The sequence below is a fragment of the Fonsecaea pedrosoi genome (genome assembly GCF_000835455.1).
Source record: "Fonsecaea pedrosoi CBS 271.37 unplaced genomic scaffold supercont1.9, whole genome shotgun sequence".
In the NCBI taxonomy this organism is placed as follows: domain Eukaryota; kingdom Fungi; phylum Ascomycota; class Eurotiomycetes; order Chaetothyriales; family Herpotrichiellaceae; genus Fonsecaea; species Fonsecaea pedrosoi.
This window is the reverse complement of record NW_013550607.1, coordinates 739,858-759,850: the sequence shown is the minus strand read 5'-3', so window position 1 is coordinate 759,850 and position 19,993 is coordinate 739,858. Positions and strand designations below refer to the sequence as shown.

The 19,993-nt window shown below is 52.7% G+C and overlaps 6 protein-coding genes across 6 annotated transcripts; 1 reads left to right on the top strand and 5 right to left on the bottom strand.

The window, feature by feature from the left end:
* Positions 1 to 425: 425 nt before the first annotated feature.
* Positions 426 to 3,388, top strand: Z517_12373 (uncharacterized protein; the record flags this gene model as incomplete). Its single annotated transcript, XM_013422787.1, has 2 exons — positions 426 to 3,202; positions 3,304 to 3,388. The coding sequence occupies 2 exons, from the start codon at positions 426 to 428 to the stop codon at positions 3,386 to 3,388; spliced, it is 2,862 nt and encodes a 953-aa protein (XP_013278241.1).
* A 908-nt stretch (positions 3,389 to 4,296) lies between these two features.
* Z517_12372 (uncharacterized protein) lies at positions 4,297 to 7,735 on the bottom strand (the record flags this gene model as incomplete). The annotated part of the gene is made up of 5 exons (XM_013422786.1): positions 4,297 to 5,186; positions 5,329 to 5,436; positions 6,389 to 6,867; positions 6,919 to 7,220; positions 7,271 to 7,735. 5 exons carry the CDS (start codon positions 7,733 to 7,735, stop codon positions 4,297 to 4,299), a joined length of 2,244 nt encoding a protein of 747 aa, XP_013278240.1.
* An 892-nt stretch (positions 7,736 to 8,627) lies between these two features.
* Z517_12371 (uncharacterized protein) lies at positions 8,628 to 9,557 on the bottom strand (the record flags this gene model as incomplete). The annotated part of the gene is made up of 1 exon (XM_013422785.1): positions 8,628 to 9,557. One exon carries the CDS (start codon positions 9,555 to 9,557, stop codon positions 8,628 to 8,630), a length of 930 nt encoding a protein of 309 aa, XP_013278239.1.
* A 1,111-nt stretch (positions 9,558 to 10,668) lies between these two features.
* On the bottom strand, positions 10,669 to 14,556 carry Z517_12370 (uncharacterized protein; the record flags this gene model as incomplete). Its single annotated transcript, XM_013422784.1, has 2 exons — positions 10,669 to 14,442; positions 14,497 to 14,556. The coding sequence occupies 2 exons, from the start codon at positions 14,554 to 14,556 to the stop codon at positions 10,669 to 10,671; spliced, it is 3,834 nt and encodes a 1,277-aa protein (XP_013278238.1).
* A 449-nt stretch (positions 14,557 to 15,005) lies between these two features.
* On the bottom strand, positions 15,006 to 15,379 carry Z517_12369 (uncharacterized protein; the record flags this gene model as incomplete). Its single annotated transcript, XM_013422783.1, has 2 exons — positions 15,006 to 15,092; positions 15,164 to 15,379. The coding sequence occupies 2 exons, from the start codon at positions 15,377 to 15,379 to the stop codon at positions 15,006 to 15,008; spliced, it is 303 nt and encodes a 100-aa protein (XP_013278237.1).
* Positions 15,380 to 16,211: 832 nt separating this feature from the next.
* Positions 16,212 to 18,174, bottom strand: Z517_12368 (uncharacterized protein; the record flags this gene model as incomplete). The annotated part of the gene is made up of 2 exons (XM_013422782.1): positions 16,212 to 17,490; positions 17,543 to 18,174. The coding sequence occupies 2 exons, from the start codon at positions 18,172 to 18,174 to the stop codon at positions 16,212 to 16,214; spliced, it is 1,911 nt and encodes a 636-aa protein (XP_013278236.1).
* Positions 18,175 to 19,993: the final 1,819 nt, after the last annotated feature.

Sequence of the window (19,993 nt, the reverse complement as noted above, 5' to 3'; positions counted from 1 at the left end):
TTCCCCTTCGCCGCAAGCTCGCGCGAGGCTTGGCACCGCAGAAACTCTCAGAAATAATTCAGCCAGACGAGATGGGCCGATGGGGCTCGACAAACATGCCGAATTGAAATAATTTGTCTTCAGCCTCGCGGAGACAGCCTCGTCCAATCGACGTCACGGTCTAGCAAACCCGAGCAGCCCTCCTCTCCGTTTAGAGCGATGCGATTAATCACACTCAAGCTGGGGTCAATACATCCATAAACGATTTCATTTTTCCAGGGTTCTCGTTCAACCACCCCTAAAAGTCGCTGCTCCGTGCCTTGGTCTCTCGAACTTCTTAGCTTTGCCTGCTTACCACCACTCTCCGCCCTGATTATCTCAATCCGGCCTACTACCTCTCCGAGCGATGTGTCTCTTCCCCTAGGTCCCTCATCGTCCGTTGCGAAATGACCGTACCCAATCGCGAACTATGGCTTACTCCTTCAAAGTCACTTGCTACTCACTCTAAGTTCTACCCTACAAAGATCACGGTGTCCCACCACCAACTGCGTCATTTCATCAGTTCGTCGGAAAAAGACCTCATCTACTATGTGTCTTGTAAGGACGTGTTTGTCCTCGATCTCGCCACCCAACAGAACTCATTGATTGCAACAATACCCTTCGAGTCCCGATGTCTCGCTGCTGATTTGGGCTGGGTCTGTGTGGGAGGAGAACACAATGGCGACTGCGCCTTCATCAAGATCCAGAAGGACGAACACGATCGGCCGACATGCTTTGGTCATGACATGAATATTGATTTATTGGGAGGAGAAATCGTAAATGCCATGAGCATTCACACGTTCTTGAACCACGGCAAGACTCCCGACGAGCCCGTGGTCCTGATCAGCAACAACGACAAGACCGTCAAGATCTACTCTCTGGCTCAACGACAAGTGCTGACAACTCTACGGCATCCCGCTCCAATAAATTTCGCAGCCCTGTCTCCCGACTCCACGATCCTTGCAGCAGTGGGAGATTCCGACCGTGTATACTTCTATCGACGACACCTCGAGGAAGACCGGGACATCATCGACGGTTCTTCCGGTAAATACGCCAAGTATTGCTGGCAGCTGTTTGCAAAGCCTGTCGTGCCAATTGGGGATCCCGTTTATGACGACCACGGCTTTGCGGTGACCTTTTCGCCTTCTGGATCTCTTTGCGCGGCGTCCTCCCAAGGTGGGTCGATCTCGATATTCGACATGCGACATCTTCTGAGCAGCTGTGACCCCAGCGAATCCTCGATAATATGCAGCTTTAGATCGTCTCGACCAGCTTTGTTTGGATGCGTCAGATCTATGACCTTCTCTCCCGCACCGTGGGACCTCCTCGTCTGGGCTGAAGACCACGGGAGAATAGGAGTCGCGGATGTGAGACAGTCCTGCGTACGACGGCAAATATTGGATCTCGATCGTCAGACAACAGAGGAAGTCAAGCTCGAAGATGGAACTCCGGTCGCGTTTCGTAACATAACGCACAAGGAACGGTTGTTGCAGCAACGTCTCATCCGGCTAAGAGCGATGAGTGGCCTGTCTCGCAGAGACTTGGACAACGAGATACGTGCTAACGTTCTTCTGAATGAGACTGCTCAGAGGCACAATCGCCGCGATTTGATCAATTATGGGGGGTTTGACCTAGACGCACGAGAGAGATCGGTTGTTGAGGCGCTTGATACTACAATGGAGCACGTGGAGGTCGATACCACATTGGACCCTTCGGAACAGCCTCGCAGTCGCGTATACAGTATTGACTTCTCTAGCTCTTCCCCGGGCTGGATGGCCAGCAGTATTTCGAGTGACGCTACCCCTCAATCTCCTGGTGCCGCTGGCCGGTCTGTCGCTCCTCGCTCTCCCCGACCAAGGAGGAGAACCTCTATCGTTCTCTCAGAGCCGACTGGAAGTCGATTTCTCGATCTCAACTCCATCCATCGTGTAAGGCTATCTGCATCTCCAGCTCGGATGGACGATGATGAAGGCCCGCCTGCCGAAACGACGAATACTTCGAATTCAACATCCGGGCCCTCCAGCATTCCACAAAACGACCCCTGGTACGTCATTCAATCAGCACTTGAGACGGCTCGTGTATCGGATCAGGGTAATCGCAGTTCAACACTTCTTGCTCGGGTCGAGGCTGCGTTGGAAGCTGAACGGCGACTCGGTATCCAGCTTGAGCGTCAACTAGCCGATGAGAGGCAATTGTCACTGTTACTTCGCAGGCAGCTTGACATCCAACAGCGTCTCCTCGCCGACAACCCGGACGAATTTGACAATCTTCGGACAGCAGCAAGGGAGTCAAACGCCAGGGTTGCAGCCTCGTTGGAACGCATTGTCCAAGCACAGCTGACACATGAGGAACAGTACATACAATCACGGTCGCGGGAGCTGCAGAGTGAATTGAGAGTTGGTGTAGAGTATTTCAGAAGACTGCAAACTGAGCGCGAGCGGATCTTGGACGGCGCTTCGGGCGATGATGTGAACTCTCTCGACCCTCCGAATTCGAGCTCGGCCCGGACTTCAACACTACCCACCACGAATCTTAGATCGTCCGGTCAGTCAGACAGCGTCCCAAACGTGCTCACAGATTATTCCGAATCCAGCCGTCAGAGACTAGCTCACGTCGAGAACCTCCAACGACAGGTACGCCGAGCAGAGTCACGGGTAGCTCAGGCCGCAGTCGATACTCGGGCTCTCGAAACCGCCATGCGGCGCGGCAGCCTAGGAAATCAGCTTGAAAATCAGAGTGAATCCGTGAGAAGCTTCCTTGGTGCCGCCGAGGCTTCATCCACATCCGTCGGGACATGGACCACCGAAAGAGCTGCGCGAAGTTATCAGATAGTACCCCAACTCATCAACCGTCCCGCGACAGCCAATACCAATGTACGACGAGGCCCTGTGACCACAACGGCAGACCCGTCACCTCAGCGACTTAGTTCTAACAGCGGGAGAGAGGCACAACGTACTGGTCGCGTTCCAGATGCAGACATGCGCATGGCACGTATCCTGTTCTTGAGCGGCGTGACTGGAAACCGATCAGTGGATGCCAATGGAAATTGGTTGCCTCCCGCCAATGGATCTGCGTTGGAACGCGTTACGGGTACTCATGGAAGGTCTGCAGCGGCCACAGGAGCAGCAGGTCTGATCGAGCTAGGGACAACGGGAATCGGGTTTAGTCCGGATGGGCAATTTCTGTAAGTCTGGTCACCTATTCAAGAGCAGTTGGGAAAGGGAGGGCCCGTTTTCCCTGTGCGAGACAGAAAGGCAAGGCTTGTGCTGACCCAGTGGGATACAGGTACGCGGGTTCTGAAGAAGGAATCTTCGAATTCAAAGTCAACCTCCGCGACCGCATGACCTTCCCTTCCTTCGAGGTGAGGTAAAAATGAGACAGAACGACATCCAGCCTTATCAGCACTGCGTTTGATCATAGCCCTCCAACTCCTACACCTCTGGGTGTTTGGCTCATCTTCTTGTGAGACATATGAAGGAATTTGCAGCTCCAACATTCCAACATCCCTGCCCAATTCTACAAGTAATACCTTTGGTTTGATGCGTTTGACGAGTTGTTTAGCCGGGGAGGTTACCGGGTTACTGGGTTGCAGGGTTGCTGGGCTCCTGGGCTTGATGATGGACGCGTGACGTGTATACACGACAGCCCCGACCGTTACGAACGAAGCGATCTTTCTCCCATGACTGGAAGCAGGCAGGCAGGCAGGCAGGCAGATTGAATGAAAAGTAATGAACGAAATGGGGAAAAGGGGAGGGAAATTCCTTTCCTGCTCGGTTATTTTTCCTTTTTTTTTCTGTTTGCCCATGAATCATTCCACAATGTTTGGGCGCACGCACGCACGCACGGGGGGGACGGGGAAAGAGGGGCGTTTCCAATAACATTGGGTGTTTTGGGAGTTTAGGAGCGGATGTATATCGAATAATCTGGTCCTTTGGTCCTACCTACTACCTATGTAAGTGCCTAGGCTAGCAAAGCAAGGAAAGCAAAGCAAAGCAAGTAAGCAAGCAAAGCAGTTTTTCCTTTGGCGGATATTTGGCACGACAAAAAAACCAATATTGTATATTCTGTACATTTGAGTGAGCCGTTTGTGTCCTTGTGCCAACATTGTATTTCAGTGGCATAACACGAGTAGTGACTTAAAGCTGGACTGTTCCGCTAGACAGATGATCTCTCTCCACGGTGTCCGGTTCCCTGACTCGCACCACGAAATATTCCCTACAAAGTACCTCGTACAAGCGGGCCTCGCGTATCGAAACCCCCCCGAGTGAGAATCGAGTACTACTGCGCGTGGACATTGTCGTTCCCGTTCTCATTCTCCTGGCCCTCGAGAAGCACCATCCCCTTTTCTCCCTGGATCAATTCGTCCAGAGCCTTGACGCGGACCTGCATGACCCGACACAGCGTGTACTTGTGCTTACTACGCACGATCTTGCGGTGCCGGTTGCGCCGCTTCTTCTTCTCCTTGAGGGTCATGGGCTGGGTCTCGATGCCCATGACGCGGACCCGGCACTCGAACAGCCTCTCGTCGAGGTAGTTGGGCTCGCCTGTGCGGCGCTTGTCGTAGGACTCGGTGGCCGCGGTGCCGGCTTTGAGCGTGTAGTCCCGCGACCCGAGGATGCTGGCGCGGTTGAACCGCAGGACGTCGCCGGGCGACACGCCCTTCATGTGGAACGGCAGGCGGAGTGTGTCGCCCTCCGTGAGGAGGTACGGAAACCGGTGGATGTGGGTGACGATGTAGTGCGGTTTTTGGACGTGGAGCTTGGGGAGAAGGGTTTGCAGGGACCGGGAGAGGACGAGGGGCTGGTCGAGAGATTGTGTGGTCGCCCGCGGAGCGAATACCGACGTGGTGGTCGCGGTGGCGGAAGGTGACGAGGATGTCTGGTCAGCTGTAGCGGACAGATAACTCGGGGGGATCTCAGGCTGAGTGTTCTGGAATTGGGATATCGGCGTCGTCGTGGACGGCCGCGTCCTGGTCTGGTGAAGCTTTGCGCGGAACGGCAGGAGAAATGTGGGCGGTGCGGCCACAGGCTTGGACGGTATGTTCAGGGCGCTCTGCACGAGGGTCCGCGATGAGACATGGTGAGATCTTGTCTGGTGAGGCCGGAGCAGGGATCTGCTGCTACTCCCAATGCGAAAGTCAGTCACCGGGGTTTTCTCCGCGAGTTCTGCTAATTGAAGAAAGAGGCTCACGGTTTCGGCACGGATGAGTGCACCCTTGAGGGCATCGAGTCAAAGATGCATTTGATCGTGCGTCCGCAAATGCGGCACATTGTTGCGTAGTGCAAGTGACCGGTCTCCAAGTCAAGTTACTATATAAATGGCGCTTGATGGATTTTCTTGTATTGCCTGCGAAGAGATGGGCTCTTCGGTATTGAGGTAGAGCAAATTGGGTTGAAGTCGGAATATGATCACGTGCGTCTTAGATTTTGGGTTTCGTGGCAGTGACGGATAAATGTAGCGCCGGCTCCTCTTCAACCCCTTTTTTCCCTCCAACTTATCACCCGGAATTTTTGGTATAGAATCGATGAAGCTTCTTGAGATTTACATGTCTCGTATTCAGGAATTCAATCCAACCTCCCGACGTTTCGATGAAGTGATGATGATTCCAGAGCCACTCATTAGATATACCGCAGAGGATCTTGATACCCGCAGCAATGTGCAAGATGCACCTCAGTGCTGCTTCCAAGGCGACCGAGACTCAAATGAGTACAACGCGTCTCTGCTCAAAACTCGCCAGACACTTGTCTGCTAGTGCGTTCCTGTCCAAATCTGGTCTCTGGGTCTCAACCCTGCCTTCACAGATTCCGATCCTCACGTATCTGTCGGGCGTTGTAGCAGACCTGACCAAGACAAGGTGCATGATCTCTCGCCAATCTCGAATCAGGGCGACGAGGAAGACCTTACCACCGTGACGATTCCAAACACCCCGAGCCTCCTTCCTTGCGCTTCCCAGCCAGCCGCCTGGGTCTGCCCAGTGATCCATCTGGAGCCAAAGGGGGTAGTTGGCGAGGCTCTCTATGTACTGCTTCGAACCGTTCACGCCTCGAAGCTCAGCCTCGCGCACTGGGCCTTCTATCGTAGCCTCCACACAGCCAATGTGGCCAAATTCCTGGTCTTGAGATGAAATGTCGAGAGCCTGCATTGTCTCGTGAATTGGTGCGTTGTTGTGGCTGAGGTCGTCCCCCTCCGTAAGACGATTCAGAGATATCAATTCAGTCAGAGGTTGACCTCTTGTGTCCCACGAGTGCGCCACCCGACCAGGACAGGACACCCACGACCAGGAGGGAGAATTCTTGGGCGCAATCCGCGTCCTAACCGCGTCGTCATCGTCGTAATAGTCGTAGTCGTGACTCCAGCACAATCCCCTCACAAAATCCTCCCTCCAAAGACCGGCGCAATAGACATAGTGCGGGTGGTAATTTCTGTTTGAGCTGGGATGCCAGACCAGAGATGGCCGGGAGCGTATCGTCTGGTTGGGAGAGCTTTCGGGTGGTGTATTGGACCAAGAGGCGCTTCCAGAGGGCCAGAAGCTGGTCATTCGAGGCGGCGCAGGGAGGCCTTGGGGTGTTTTGTGGCCATGACGCTTCCTGCAACCACGTCCGGCGCACTCCGTCCAACCTCAAGAGGCTGACGTGACGGCTCACCCCCGCCGGGCTCTCGCCGTCTTCCCTTGACAGCTTTCCCTCTGCACAACTGAAATAAACCTGGTCGCGTCGGAAATAGACCAGTCTAGGGCTGAGCAGAAGCTCTTGCAACGTCCAGCCTCGAGAATGCAGCTTGTATTCCTCCTCTTCGGACGAGGTGCCAGTTATAGGTCCGCCCCGATTGGGATCCCCGTCATCGAGCAATCTCGCATAGATCTTGGTGCCGAATCGACGTGAGCCGATCTCGATACCTCACCTCCATAATCTGTCGGGCATAGCGAGGAACGACTTGTCGCAGGTGGATGCTGCATCTGCCGAAATGGCAACATACGCCCCAGCATAGATCTGTCGCATCGCCAGAGACTCGGTCTGCCACTCTTCTTTGTCTCCTTGAGCAATACACAGTGCATCGATCCATAGATATCGGATCCCAAGAGATCGAGTGGTTTTGATGGCGTCCCAGAACATTGCGGGCAACTTTCTATCGACGGGAATCCCCTCAGACATCTCCTTCAGGTTGTGCGCTGTCATGGTCAAGATTGCGCCTTTGGTCTCCGACTGAGGGCCCCAGCAATAGCTCAAGGCTGTATAGGAGTTCCTTTGCAGACACTGGAGCGAGCGTCGTCAACGACTTTGACGGTTTCGGTCCCCTCGATGCCCACGTCGACAAGGCGCTTCGGTATGTACCCCAAGCTTGGTTTGCACCTCCAATGTTCACGCACACAGGTCCGCAAAGCGTCGGATGTAAACTGTAAACAAGCGTCTCGTTCCAGCGTAATATTGCGCCTGACACCTAGCCATGCACAGTGCCGAGCGACAGTGGCAGCGGCCGAGTCTTCCACAAAGATCTGGACCTTGAAACTTCCTCTTTTCCAGCCGCACGAGATCTCGTCGACGTCGTCGCCAAATCTCTCGAGGGATAGGCTCCTGATCGATTTGTCAGACTCGAGCAGCTTATGCTCCTCGAAAATGGTTTGCACGGCTCGTGCGATGATCCAGCAGCGGTTGCATTCCTGCTGTCCAGATTTGTGGATGTGAGTATAGCTGGGCCTGTAGTTGCGATTTTCAACCATCCTTGCACAAGAGCGACAGGATCCAGAACCGCTGCCGGCGCCCGGGTATATTTCCCCAGATGCTTCCATTGATGCCTTGTCGTGTGAAGACTTGGGTTCAGGTAGAAGCTCTGCAAATGGAAGCTCTGGAGACCGACCCCCGTCCCTAGGATTTTCAATTAACAGTCTTTTTCAACAGTGTACGTTTCCCGTGGGTATTCAGACAAAAGCTTTAGATTACGGAAATCCTCCCCACGACCTGCTTCTGCACTTTGGGACCGTACTTTTGCAAGGCGCCCTTGGGGAGAGGGGAGTGGGCATGGCAAACCCCAGTCAAAGGCATGATGAACGAGGCAACGGCTGTGTTGGCAGGAGGCCATTGGAGGGGAACATGGATATGTACGCCACCTAAGCGAGGGCGTCGCGAGTGCCTTGCCCTATTTTGCTCGTCAGGCGGCGAAGCTGGCGAAACCCCATGTACAGAGAGTAAGGTCGAGATTGAAGGTCTTACTGTGTGTCCTCAATAGTCGATGCCGGGCAGGAGGATAATTGCAAGGGAAGAATAGGAAAGAACGATTCGATCAGTGACCGAGTTGCTGTTGAAAACGGCTTATGTATCCCGATGAATTCCTGCACTAACCCCGCCGCCTCCTTCAAGCAGCCCACTTTGAAGACGCCACAGAGTACTATATGCAGATTTCGTCATTGGATTTATAGAGATATTTCATAGGTTCATCTTGACGGACTCAGGTTCAGTCTTCCCGCCTTGTGTGTGAGGAGTTCCACATCCAATGGAGAAGAGAAAAGAGGTTGTATTGTTGAAAAATCATTCTATCCACCTTGACGGGCTCTCTCACTCAGCCTTTGCTCTGTCGACTGCATGTCATGCTGCACGTTCTCCTTAGGCACCCAACTACTTGGGCGTGAAAAACTCGTCGGCCATTTCCACGACGCCCCTGGCCGGCCGTCCCAGCAACTGCCCGAGAAAGGGATCGACCACCTCGCCCTCGCCCCTCGCGAGACCCTCGAACCAGCCGGCCCAGTTGTCCTCGAGCCAGCCGAAAGCCTCGCGGGGCACGCTCCCGTGCTCCTTGTGATACCTGACGGCTTCGTCCCTGCCCACGAAGCGGAGGTTTACCTTGCGGCCTGTGCGCTGTTCGACGAGCTTGGCGATCTCGCTCACGGGCGTGGATCGCGGCCCTGTCAGCCGCAGCGTCTGCCCAATGTATCTGGTGTAGTCGGCGAGGATCAGGGCGTTGCCCTCGGCGAGGTCGTCAATGTCGACCCAGGCGATGGATGAGTCGCTGGGCACGACCCATTCCAGCGGCTGCGTGTCGCCCTTCTTAAACACCCCAGACACGGGCGGCCCGGCGTAGTACCCCCAAACCTGCGCGTACAGTCCCTCGCGGAGGATCACGTACTCCACCCCACACTCCTCCAGGTACTTAGTGGTGTGGATATGGCCCTGTTGGATCCCGATGACGCTGTCCAAGCCTGTCTCGCCGCCGAACATCATGCTGGTGTAGATGATTGTCTTGACGCCAACTGCCCGCGCCGTTTCGATCGCGTTCTTGTGATATTCGACCCGCTTGACGCCGGGGTCGTTGTGAGAGACGAGGAACAGCACGTCACCTCCCGCAAACGAAGTCCTGAGGGACGCCGTGTCCGTGTAGTCGCCTCGACGGATCTCGACACCGTACTCCTTTGCAATCGCGGGGACACGGTCCGGGCTTGACGCCGAGATGATCAGATCCTTTGACGGGATCAGCTTCTTTTCCAGAATTTGACGGAGGACTCGAGAGCCCAGACGGCCACTAGTGCCGGTAAGGATATAACGAGCCATGTTGCTGTGGTGGTTCAAGTTGGATTCTTTTCGAAGAAGCGTTGTCTTTTTGTGTTTTTTTTTTTTGTTGTTCGTAGATGAGTCTGAAGCTGGATCTTTGCCCGCTTTAAATATATCGAATCTCCAACCCATGAAGCCGACATCTCCAGACCTCTTTGCACATCTCGTGATAGCCCCCGAACGATGGTGCTGAATCCCCTTTCGGTCAAACAGGACCCAGCATTAATAATACCGGTGGGATCAGAGATCTGTTTTGGAGGCCCATTCCACTTCCAGGTGCCGCTGCCAGATTTGTTTTGTCAGCTTTCCGGAGCAAGGGCTTGAGAAAGGAAGAGAGTGTGTTCACTGATTGATAATAATCATTCTTCATGTACGCAGCGTCGGGGACACAAGGCGTCGGCCGTCATGAGAGGCGGTTTTCAAGAGGTATAGAAAATGCTCTTCCATGGTTTTACTGGTTCCACTCCAGCCAACTAGGGGGATTCATGGGGTCAAGAGCCCCAGTGTTATGAGTAGGCAGTATGACCAAGAATGGTTACCTCAGTGGGACTTTGCTAACATCGCCCTGCCATGCTCTCCACAATGATTGCACCACTGTAAAGGCGCTGGATGATACAGATGAACAGTACCGTGTGCAAAGCAACGACGTAGTGATAGAACTATATTCGGTATAGTTTCCTCGCTAGCGTGGTCTCGACTTGCTAGGAGAAGAATAATGTAATGCTTAATTTGGACGCTTTGCTATTCTTGGACTGGCGCCTTGTATGTAGCATCGAACTGTAGAGTAATCAGTGAACCTCGTCCTCTTTGTTGGACAGGGAACAGGGGCTACTGGAATGGAAATAACCTTGGTGGCCATTAGAGAACACGGCGATAAAAAGGAAGAAAGGGAAAAGGCGCCATGTGCAACCGAAGAGCCAGATGGAAGGGCACAGTCAACTTCTCCCAAGAAGCATACGAAAAGCGTCTCTCTTTCGTTCAAGGCATCATAGCCATGTCTCCTCGTCTTCGTCGTTGGCCAACCGTTGAATTAGTCCTCGGGTGCATACCATTCTATGCCATGCATAAATGCTCACCAAACACAACGAGGGCGTGGATCAAGCGAGGCTTTTCATCGCCTACCGCCACCCCTGCCTCCAAATCGCACTCTTCCACCACCTCGTCTACCCACACCGCTTCTGCCTCGGAATTGCTGCTTCTGAGACTGGTCTCTCCTTTTCTCAACACCCAATCCCCGTCTTTGCTGTTTTGGGTCCTGTGCCTTTCCTCCAGGCGACTTGGGAGATCCGGAGCCCTGCATAATCTGTCTGGCAACCTGTCTTGCCTCTTCAACGTCCAGCTCCATTTCCTCATCGTCTCGGTTGCGAGTCTCTTGCTTTGTTTTCTTCTGCATCCCGGATTTGACCTTCAGCCTTCCTTTCTGACCTCTTCTTACCGCATCGGCGCCGGAAACTGCGTCGAGATAAGCGTTGATCGAGTTGTCTTGGCTCCCTGACCCTGACATGACAACATCGACATCGCCGCCTTCATCCTCTTGCTCGCCGTTAAAGATCAGCTTGCCATCCTCATTGTATCTTGCTTTCGTTTTCTTCGTTCCCGGTTGTAAATCCCTCAGTCGTCCGAGTTTTTTGGTGGCGATGCTCGCCATGCTTCGTGGATCCAGGAGATCAAGCGGCTCGTCATCTTCTTCGTCCTGGCGAATATACTGTTCGTTTCTTCGCTTCTTCCCATCCACTGAAGATTTCTTGAAGGAAACTCCTGACATGGTAGCATTGTCGTCGTCTTCATCGTCACTACCTGCGATCTCGGAATCGTCGTCGTCCGATCCATAGACAGCCTCATCGAATTCATTGTCATATTTGTTCGTCGTCGTGGTCTCCTCATCTTCATCCATTTCTCCATCGCCCTTCTTCTTCCGCCGTCCTCGCTCTCTCCGTTTTCGGATGTTGACAACCATCTTCCGATCATCGCCCCCGACCCAGCTTTCGACCTTGGCTGAATCAAACCTCCTCAGACAGCGATCTAATATTCCCTTGACCTTGGCTCTCAACCGTCCTTTGTTTTCTTTGCTCCACACCATCAACCCGGGGACAATACTGGGCATTCTGGGTTCCAGCATTTCTATAGGCAATACCACAACCATGACTTTGACAAATCCAAGCACCGCGCGCACAATTTCCCGATTGTTCGACTGCAAAAATATGCAAACGGTATCGACAAGCTCCTCCTTCGTCTTATCACTTAGTCGTGTATGAAACTCGAAGAATAGCCGGCTGAGCGCAATGATGCTAGCGGCTACCATATGCGGAGCCACACCTGCCAGCCCCGCACTGACCATGGTGAAAACCTCCTCAAGAGTTGCTGGTGCGTCAGGGGAATCATCTGGCATGTGTGGTACCAGGCGGTTGCGGATCATTGTTCCCGGAGGATTGGATGGGCTGGAGATCTTTTCCGTGAGAGCAATGAGGAGGTCAAATCCTGCAGTTCGGGCTTTCTCGTTGCTGTCTTTGCAAGCCAGGACAACCTCACTGAGCATACTGGGAACAAAATGAAGGTCGGTATGAGGGAGGAAGGAGACGAGTGTATCAATGGCGAGGATGCGATCTCGGCGGGCAGGAACGGGTGTCGTTTCTGAAGTTCGAAGAATCAACTCCTGCAGTTCGCTGTTACGGGAAGCAAGCGCCTCTGCACCGATGGGGGAAGTTGACAGCCTCGGAATGAGTTTATACGCCTTCTTGATGAGTTGCGGATCGGATTTGAGTATTATCGGGTTGATTAGGATGTCGGAGGAGATGGCGAAGAGCGAGGAAAATGTCGATCTTGGTAAGTGAACAGAAAGCGCAATAACAAGATCAAGTAATGTATGAGAGGTCGGAGGGAGTTTGCTGGCGGATGGCTGAAGCGGTTCCTTTTTGGGAAGTGGCTGATCGGCTTTTGGAAGTGCATCTTGAAGCATCGTCGACACTCGCTCAAAAGTGTCCACCAAATCCTTTTCCGGCGTGATGCTGAGATAGCTGTTGATACATCGCAAAATGTATGCACGAGACTGAGGTAGTGTTTGACTGTAGACATTAAATAAGACAGCCAAAAGGTTGCCCGCAAACTGGGACAGGTGCTGAATATTCTTCTCGGCATCAGACCTCTGTAGTCGACGTTCGAGCAAAAGCACCTCGTCTGAAAGATCTGACGCTAGGAGGGCCTGGTTCGACTCCACCAGATTTTGCAGACCTCGACACAAATCGACTCGCAGATCTGTCTGCTTGTAAAGGAGGTTCGAGAGCATCTCTGCGAATGGCTGGTCAAAAGCTGTCTGCAGATCGAGAGGAAGATCGCAATAGCCTGGTAATGTAGCCCAGATCTGCTGCACCACAGTCTCAAAGACCTTGATATCCATCGTCTTCTCAGCGTTGCCATGATCGATTACCCTTTGATACATCGCCTCGCTGAGGGGAACTAGGTCGGATCTGAAATGTGCCAGGTTCGTGTTGGAGACATGGTCTCTCAGTAGGGGGAGAAGCCACGCTCTACCAGGCTGGCCTGGCTGTGGTCTGATGAGGTTGTGAGGTAGAACGCTTAATACAGCGCCGGGACCAAGGTTGCGGATGGCATGGCCAAGGACCTCGTCTGCTTCCTTCTTGCCTTGAAATCCCTCATAACTCCGTAGCTCACCAATTGCCTTGACGATAGGTAGCAGGAACGGATCCCCACGCCACCTCAGAGAGTCAAACACGGCACTCAATGCGCTGAAGACTTCTACCCAGGCTGTCTGATATTTTACGGCCAAGAGGTCAAGGGCCCTTTTTGAGAGTTGCTCCAACACTTTTTCATCGTATACTGACGGGTCGGATATGACGCTGTCCGGGATGCAATTGGCAAAGAACGAAATGAGACACTCCGATGCCGAGACTCTGATGTTGTGAGATGGGCTCGTGAGAAAGGGACTCACTAGATCGCAGAGCTCCGGCAGCTTGGCGAAGGTGTCTTCGGGTTCAACGACTGCCGCCGTACCATAGCCCCTTGATAAGATTGCTATCCAGGGCGGAAGCAGCTGAGAGTCGTTCTGAGGAGGCTTCAGATCCACTATTGCTTCCAGCAAGCGTGGCAACTTTGAGGACGAGACCTCGTCCTGCATTCCCTCAAATATCACCTCGAACACTTCGAAAGCGCTCATAACCAAGTAGTCATTCTTCGATCTGGATATGGACAGGAGCAAATGGCAGAGTGATTCAATCTTTTTGCTTGGCCATCCACCCGATGCTACTGCAATAGTTTTGGTCAACTGCAGAGCATGAATCACGGCAGGCTCGTGACTATCGTCCGGTCGACCCTTCTGCCGCCGTACCTGGTGTACCTGGTCCACGGCGTTCTTCAGATTGTTCTGGGCAGCAATTGCGCACATTTCGGCGGCGGGATGATCGATCGCAGGACCAGGTGGTGGATTTTTCAGTATATTTGTTATGGCCTCCTGCGCGCGTTTTCTTATTTTGGGCCTCGAGTCAATAGCCAGCGTCAGCAACACAGGGATGGTCTGCCGAGGGCTGGCCTGGGTCTGTGGAAGGTTCCATGCCGCAGCATCTTGGGCAATCAGCAACGACTCCAGACATCCTATTGCTGACCGTAGCAAAGGTCCATTCTGTAAAGTGGCGTTCAGGAAGGGTCCTAGCAGGGACAGGATCGTGGTAAACTGTGATCGGAGGAGGCCCGCGGGGACGTGCGAGGTGATCAGGTCGACTAGATAAACGGTCGAGGTAACGACCTCATTATCACTTCCGGCAGAAGCAGATTGTTTCAGAAGGGCGAGAAGAGCGGCAAAGTACGCCGTGGGAGTAAATTTCGTCTTTTGCTCGGTGAGGGTTTCCTCGATGGAGGACAGAACCACGGCAGTCTGTGGATGGGTCAGAGGACTCGCACAGGCTTGCAATGGGGTCGCAAAACTTACATGCTGTTGACTCTGGAGATTCGGCGATTTTATCTTGGCCAACCTCTCCTCGAGAGACATATTGACAGCAATATGGACAAGCGAAACTGCTACACAATCGCCGGGTGCGGTGTGGCTATCAAAATCTCCAGTGCGGGCAACATTTTTTAAAATCGGAGATTCCGATGTTTTGCCGGCAGCCTTTCTTTCAGCCTTGCCAGATGGCACACACGTGATATGTCAGCCTCGTTGCAAACAAGGTTGACGATAACCACCGGCTGGCTGCAGAAAGGTGACACGCATGAGGCAGGAAATGAGAAAACGGGTGTACAGGGTTCAATCCTTCGTAGCCGATGGATTGTGACATCAGAACAGAAACAAAGGGCTCCGAACCAGCCATAGAGACTCATTTCCCTGGTACGACATTCTTTTCAAACTCATATTGGAACCGTGAGCGCTAGGTTTGATTTCTGGATCCTCCTCGCAAATGATTGCCGAAGTGGTGCATCGGATTCTGCCATCTTGTCTCATCAACTAGGGAACCAATTCTTGATGATAGGTTCCGTGGGAATTCCCAACGCCACCTTCCGAAAATACTGTCGAGTCTGGGGTATTGACTACACACGAGCGGTTAGTTGTGGACCCCGTACTCGAATGGAAGATACTGCAGTGTGAGTTTGGGCCTTACCAGGTTGTTCTCCACGGCGTACTTCATCAGCAGATCGTACTGTGCGAGAATCATTTCTGCGCGCCGCTTACGTTGTATACTCTCGTAATCCTCCTTTTTATGAGATTGCTCGGACGCAGGTTCGCCCTGATCTACCGGCAAACCTCGAGAGGAATATAGGATAGAGGCCACGCCCATGCTTGGGTTTCTGGCCCCGGAGAATTCAGCCGAGAACATTGTGCTTCGAGTGTGAGGTGGGCAGTTATGTGATGAGGCATGAAATGAGAATACCTCCAAGATAGACCATCCTGAAGCCAGAACAAATTTAACGATGCATCAAGAATGCGGTAGTTACCGAGTCGTGTAGCACGTGCGCCTAGCGTCGTCGACACTCAATACTCTTGCCTTACATCAAATGGTTCAAGCCAGAGTTGCAGTCAAGTCAATCAAAGAACAATCGAGATACGTGTTCAAATGTGCTTGCGTTGAGATATAACGTCCTGGAACCATCATATCGTCCATGAGCCAGGATGACAAGGCACAGGTTATCTAGACACCAATCTCTCCTCCTTCAAACTCTCAGAACTCTCATATAGCATCACCACTCCCAACTGTAATGCATTCATGCCGCACATATCCTTCCTATGTCTGTCTTCCTCGAAGTGGTGGTCAAGAAACTCCATTCCCCATTCTAAGTTGTGCAAGTCGCCGAATGTACTGGGAAAAATTTCATGATTTTCCCTTGCTTCAGTCGTAAAATTTTAGACAAGATTTTTGGCAGCTCATACCCGCAAAAACAAGGTAGTTCCGTGTAGTGCCCAATTCGCCGCCCGTCCAAAATGACCTCGATGAAACGCCGATATCTTGAATTGCCATGCCGCTAAATGCTGAAGAACCAAACAGACGTCTGTACACGCCGACAGTGACCGGCCAGCTGGAAATGATTTCGAAGAAACATTATGATTAAAATTAACATCCATTCACCAGCGAGTTCTTTGGCCATCCGTAGCCGGTATCGGCCCTGGAAACTGAGGTTAGCTCGGTTGGACACAACACGGGCAGGCAAGACTCACCAAGTCGTGATATTCGGGTTGTGATACACCTCGTAGTGATTGTTGATATACTCGGTCGTCTCGTATCCCTCAGGATCACAGCTCATTTCGCCGTTGTCGTCCTGATAGATGCGGATGTAATCAACTCGCATGGTAGCTGGCATCAGAGGCGCTAATCCGGTCAAATTCAGCGAAGAGAAGCCAGGTGATATACCGAAATTGACAATGATCGACATCGGCTCTTCGGGAATAACTCTTTGAGCAACATTTCCGTTGGGACCCAATGCTTGGGCTTCCATACGCCATACAGGCTCCGAGCCGACAAACCAGGTGATATCGCCATCGTTTCCCGTGGTGTATTCGTAAGCATAAACTTGATAAGCGTTCCCATCATACCACGCATTGTTGAGATTGGACAAGCCCGAAACTGCTTGCTGGAAAGGTCCACCTTTGTATGTATTCATGGCTGTGACCGAGAAATCGAAGACTTCCACGAAGTCATAGTTGGGTTGATACCAGATGTCGAAGGGCGCCACTTGAAAAGACTGAGAGACCATACCGATTTGGTTGCCCTCGGCATCAAGAGTGCCGACGCTTGCTTCCAGCACATCGATCTCAGGGGCGGATCGGGATTTCCCAGGAGTTGGATGGTCCTCATTAGAGCATGTGCAGGCTGGGAGTCTCATGCCTGGGAGGTAGCTGATGCCATCGGGAGAGCTCTGGTTCGCAGTGATGCCGGCGTCGCACACGTCTGCGTAGGAGTAGGGCCACAAGCCATCTGTTGTCGCAGCGTATCCAGGCCGTCCAAGGTTGCCCATGGACCAAAAACCGGGCCAGAAGCCGACGGTATCACCACGGCCGGGAAGAGAGATACTGGCCTCCAACCTGCCGCCTTTGAAACACATCTGATTCCAGGACTGCAGCATGCCTGAACGATAGTTCAAGCCATGATTTTGAAAGGCATCGAAGCGCAATTCCAACACACCATCGTTTGTGGTGGCAGCGTCGGGGTCGTACCACTCCAAATCCCTCGTCACTCCATACCAGATGTCCACTGCAGTCCAATATGGGTCATCTCCTTCATAGAACGTCCGTCCTGGCTTGGAGAACTCGTCTGAGAAGACCAAATTCCACGTATTTCCATGATAATCTTTCTTTGTTTTGACGGAATCAGGGGTGTCGGGATCGATGAGACTAGTGCGAATATTCTTCAGCAATGGAACCTTACCACTTCCTATGCAAGAGTTGCCGTCTGCGCATGGGTTTGGTGACGACGTTATCTTCTCAACAAAGGTCCTAAACGAGCCTGTTAGCACATAGACTTTGACAATGAGGGTCGAGAACGAACAAAACTGGATATCCCACAAAAAGGACCAATATTCCTAGTGTTATCAGGGCAAGACCACCAACATTGACTAAGCCTCTTCTGTTGAAGATATCACAGTCTCGGTCCTTGTCATTGGGATCAGGGTTATGGAGGTAGTCGTCTTTTTCAACATCCTCTGGGAATAGAAGAAGTCCCGCAGATGGCAGAATATTGTATTTTTCTGATACTGTTTGAGTGTTGACGTCGTTGTCATCACTGCCGGCCCTCGAGCCTGGTCTTGATTGACTTTGATCCCTGAACGGATTTTCGAAGCCTCTGCTATCCCTGCTCCGGTCCGACTCCCAGCTCGATCGGCGAGAAGAATAACTCGAGCGAACGGGGGACCTTAGGGGTGAGCCGCCGTCATCTTTGAATCTGTTTGAGCGGCCTGTGACTGGTGGTAGTAGTCTTTCAGCCGAATCCTGGACTTGATCTGAAGGGTAGACGTTGCTTAATTGTGACCGGGCTGTTGTCGGTCTAGAGTTTGTCGGGACAAGAGTCCTCGAGGAACTGCTTGCATCGGCGTTGAGCAAGTCTTCTTGACCTGAATTGAGACGAATATGAGGAGGAACTCGTGGAGGTGATGAGGAACTGCTGTTGCTGTGGGACGACATTATAAGATGGCGACCGACTCGTCGTCAGGGAGATCGATCGCCAACACTTGAAGGAACGGGGTGTAAGGACAGTATTTGGTCGGCCAAAGAGATGAGTGAGAAGAGGGCTGAGTCGGTTTTAGGGTCGAGGCTCTGAAGGAAGTATGTCTTAGGGCCGGCCGCAGTCTCGAAGGACGGTGAATGGAGGAGGCCGACCGATGAGAGCGTAAGCAGTGCAGATTAGGCGAACAAGTGGTTGAAAATAGCAAGGAGGCCGGGGGCAACAGAGGATAAGACGCCGACAGGGTCAGAGGAACAAGTTGCTCGTGATCGTGAAGAGCGAAAAGGGCTTCGCAGTTGTGAGTTTGTGGTATGGCCGTGCACGAGGTACTGTAGGTGCTCCTTTCTGGCCAGCAGGAAAGGGACAAGCTGCTGCCAGCTGAAAAGGAGAGATTCTGGAGGAGCAGAATGAGGGTTTCGAGGTCGGTAGAGAACTGCGAGGTAAAGAGACGGGGTCGATTGGAAACGAACGTAACTGCTTCAACAGCAGAGGATCTGTCGAGCAAACGAACAAAGAAGATCGTGTTTGTGTTGGCCTCACAGGCACGCGCAGTTTGGCAGGTTTCTCAGGATACAAGAGTTTACCTAGCAGATGGTAGAACAGCAGAAGAGGCTTTGGCAGAGGCCTACAGGGCTAGTGGGCGAGGGGGGCGCCACGGGGCAATTGGACAATTGGGCTATCGGGCTAAACTTTAGTGGACGCGCAGGTGCTCCGGTCCCTCTAAGCGGCCCACTGCCGAGCTTTAGTGCCGTAGTGATCTGTGCCTAGTAGGTAGTCAGCCTCAGCTGTAACTCCAAACTGCTGGGCCTCTAAGGGCCTCATCTCAGCCCCGGGGAGCGCATTCGATGACCCTGAATTAAGGGGATCGCAGGTAAATTTCAGACCCTCTATAATAAAATGGGTCGCCGGTTTCGAGTCCAGTTACACTATCAGTAAGAAACACCTTGTTGAGGAGTTCTTCTGGGCAATGACTTGGTAGAGGAGAGATATGCTGGCATTTGCCCATCTTGATGGGGTTTCCAAGAGCGTACCAGCATAATATTTGTTGTTGTTCTCGGGAGTCGGTACCTGCATCGTTGGCTGTGAGATGGGCGGATGAGAGGAGGCACTGTTCCTCCATCCTCCCCCTCTCGCTACTCTTTGTCCACAACCCTCACCTGCACCCTGCAAACTGCGGCCTTCCATTATCATTTGCACAACACCAGCAGATCGTATTTTGTTCCTTTCTTTGGATTGTGCTCGTGTCCCTTCCAACCATGAACCCTGATACCTCTCACTGCCGCTGCTAGTTCAATTCCACATCCGTCAGGTGAAGAGGTGTATGTTTGTGCAGCTGCCAGCCTGGTCTGAAAGTGCTCTGATCTGATTCCAAGTCTCAGGTTAACATGCAGATCTCCCTTTCCTCAGTCATGATTTCCTCGATCCCCCTGGCCGAGACTTTGTCGGGGCCCACAGCGTCACCTACCCATCCAGATCCAAGCAAATGGGCCAAGGAGAACGGGAGAGGAGTGCGCTTGGCCAAAAACAAACCCAGTACCAGCGGCCTCCGAAAAGAGTTGACGCGTTCGTGTGCGGTAGTGGCACAGCAGCGCCCCATTCCGTGTGCAGCTTCACCCTTGGACGCCTTCACATTGCTTGCTGAGCCCCATCAGCCTGCTTCGAGCATTCGGTAGGTACAAGCTACGAGGAGGACGGATGGGCAAATCATGGCCGTGAGTGGCGCTATTGTGGTCGAATCACTGTGCTGCTGACACTCGGAGACTCGAAGCAGTGGGGGGG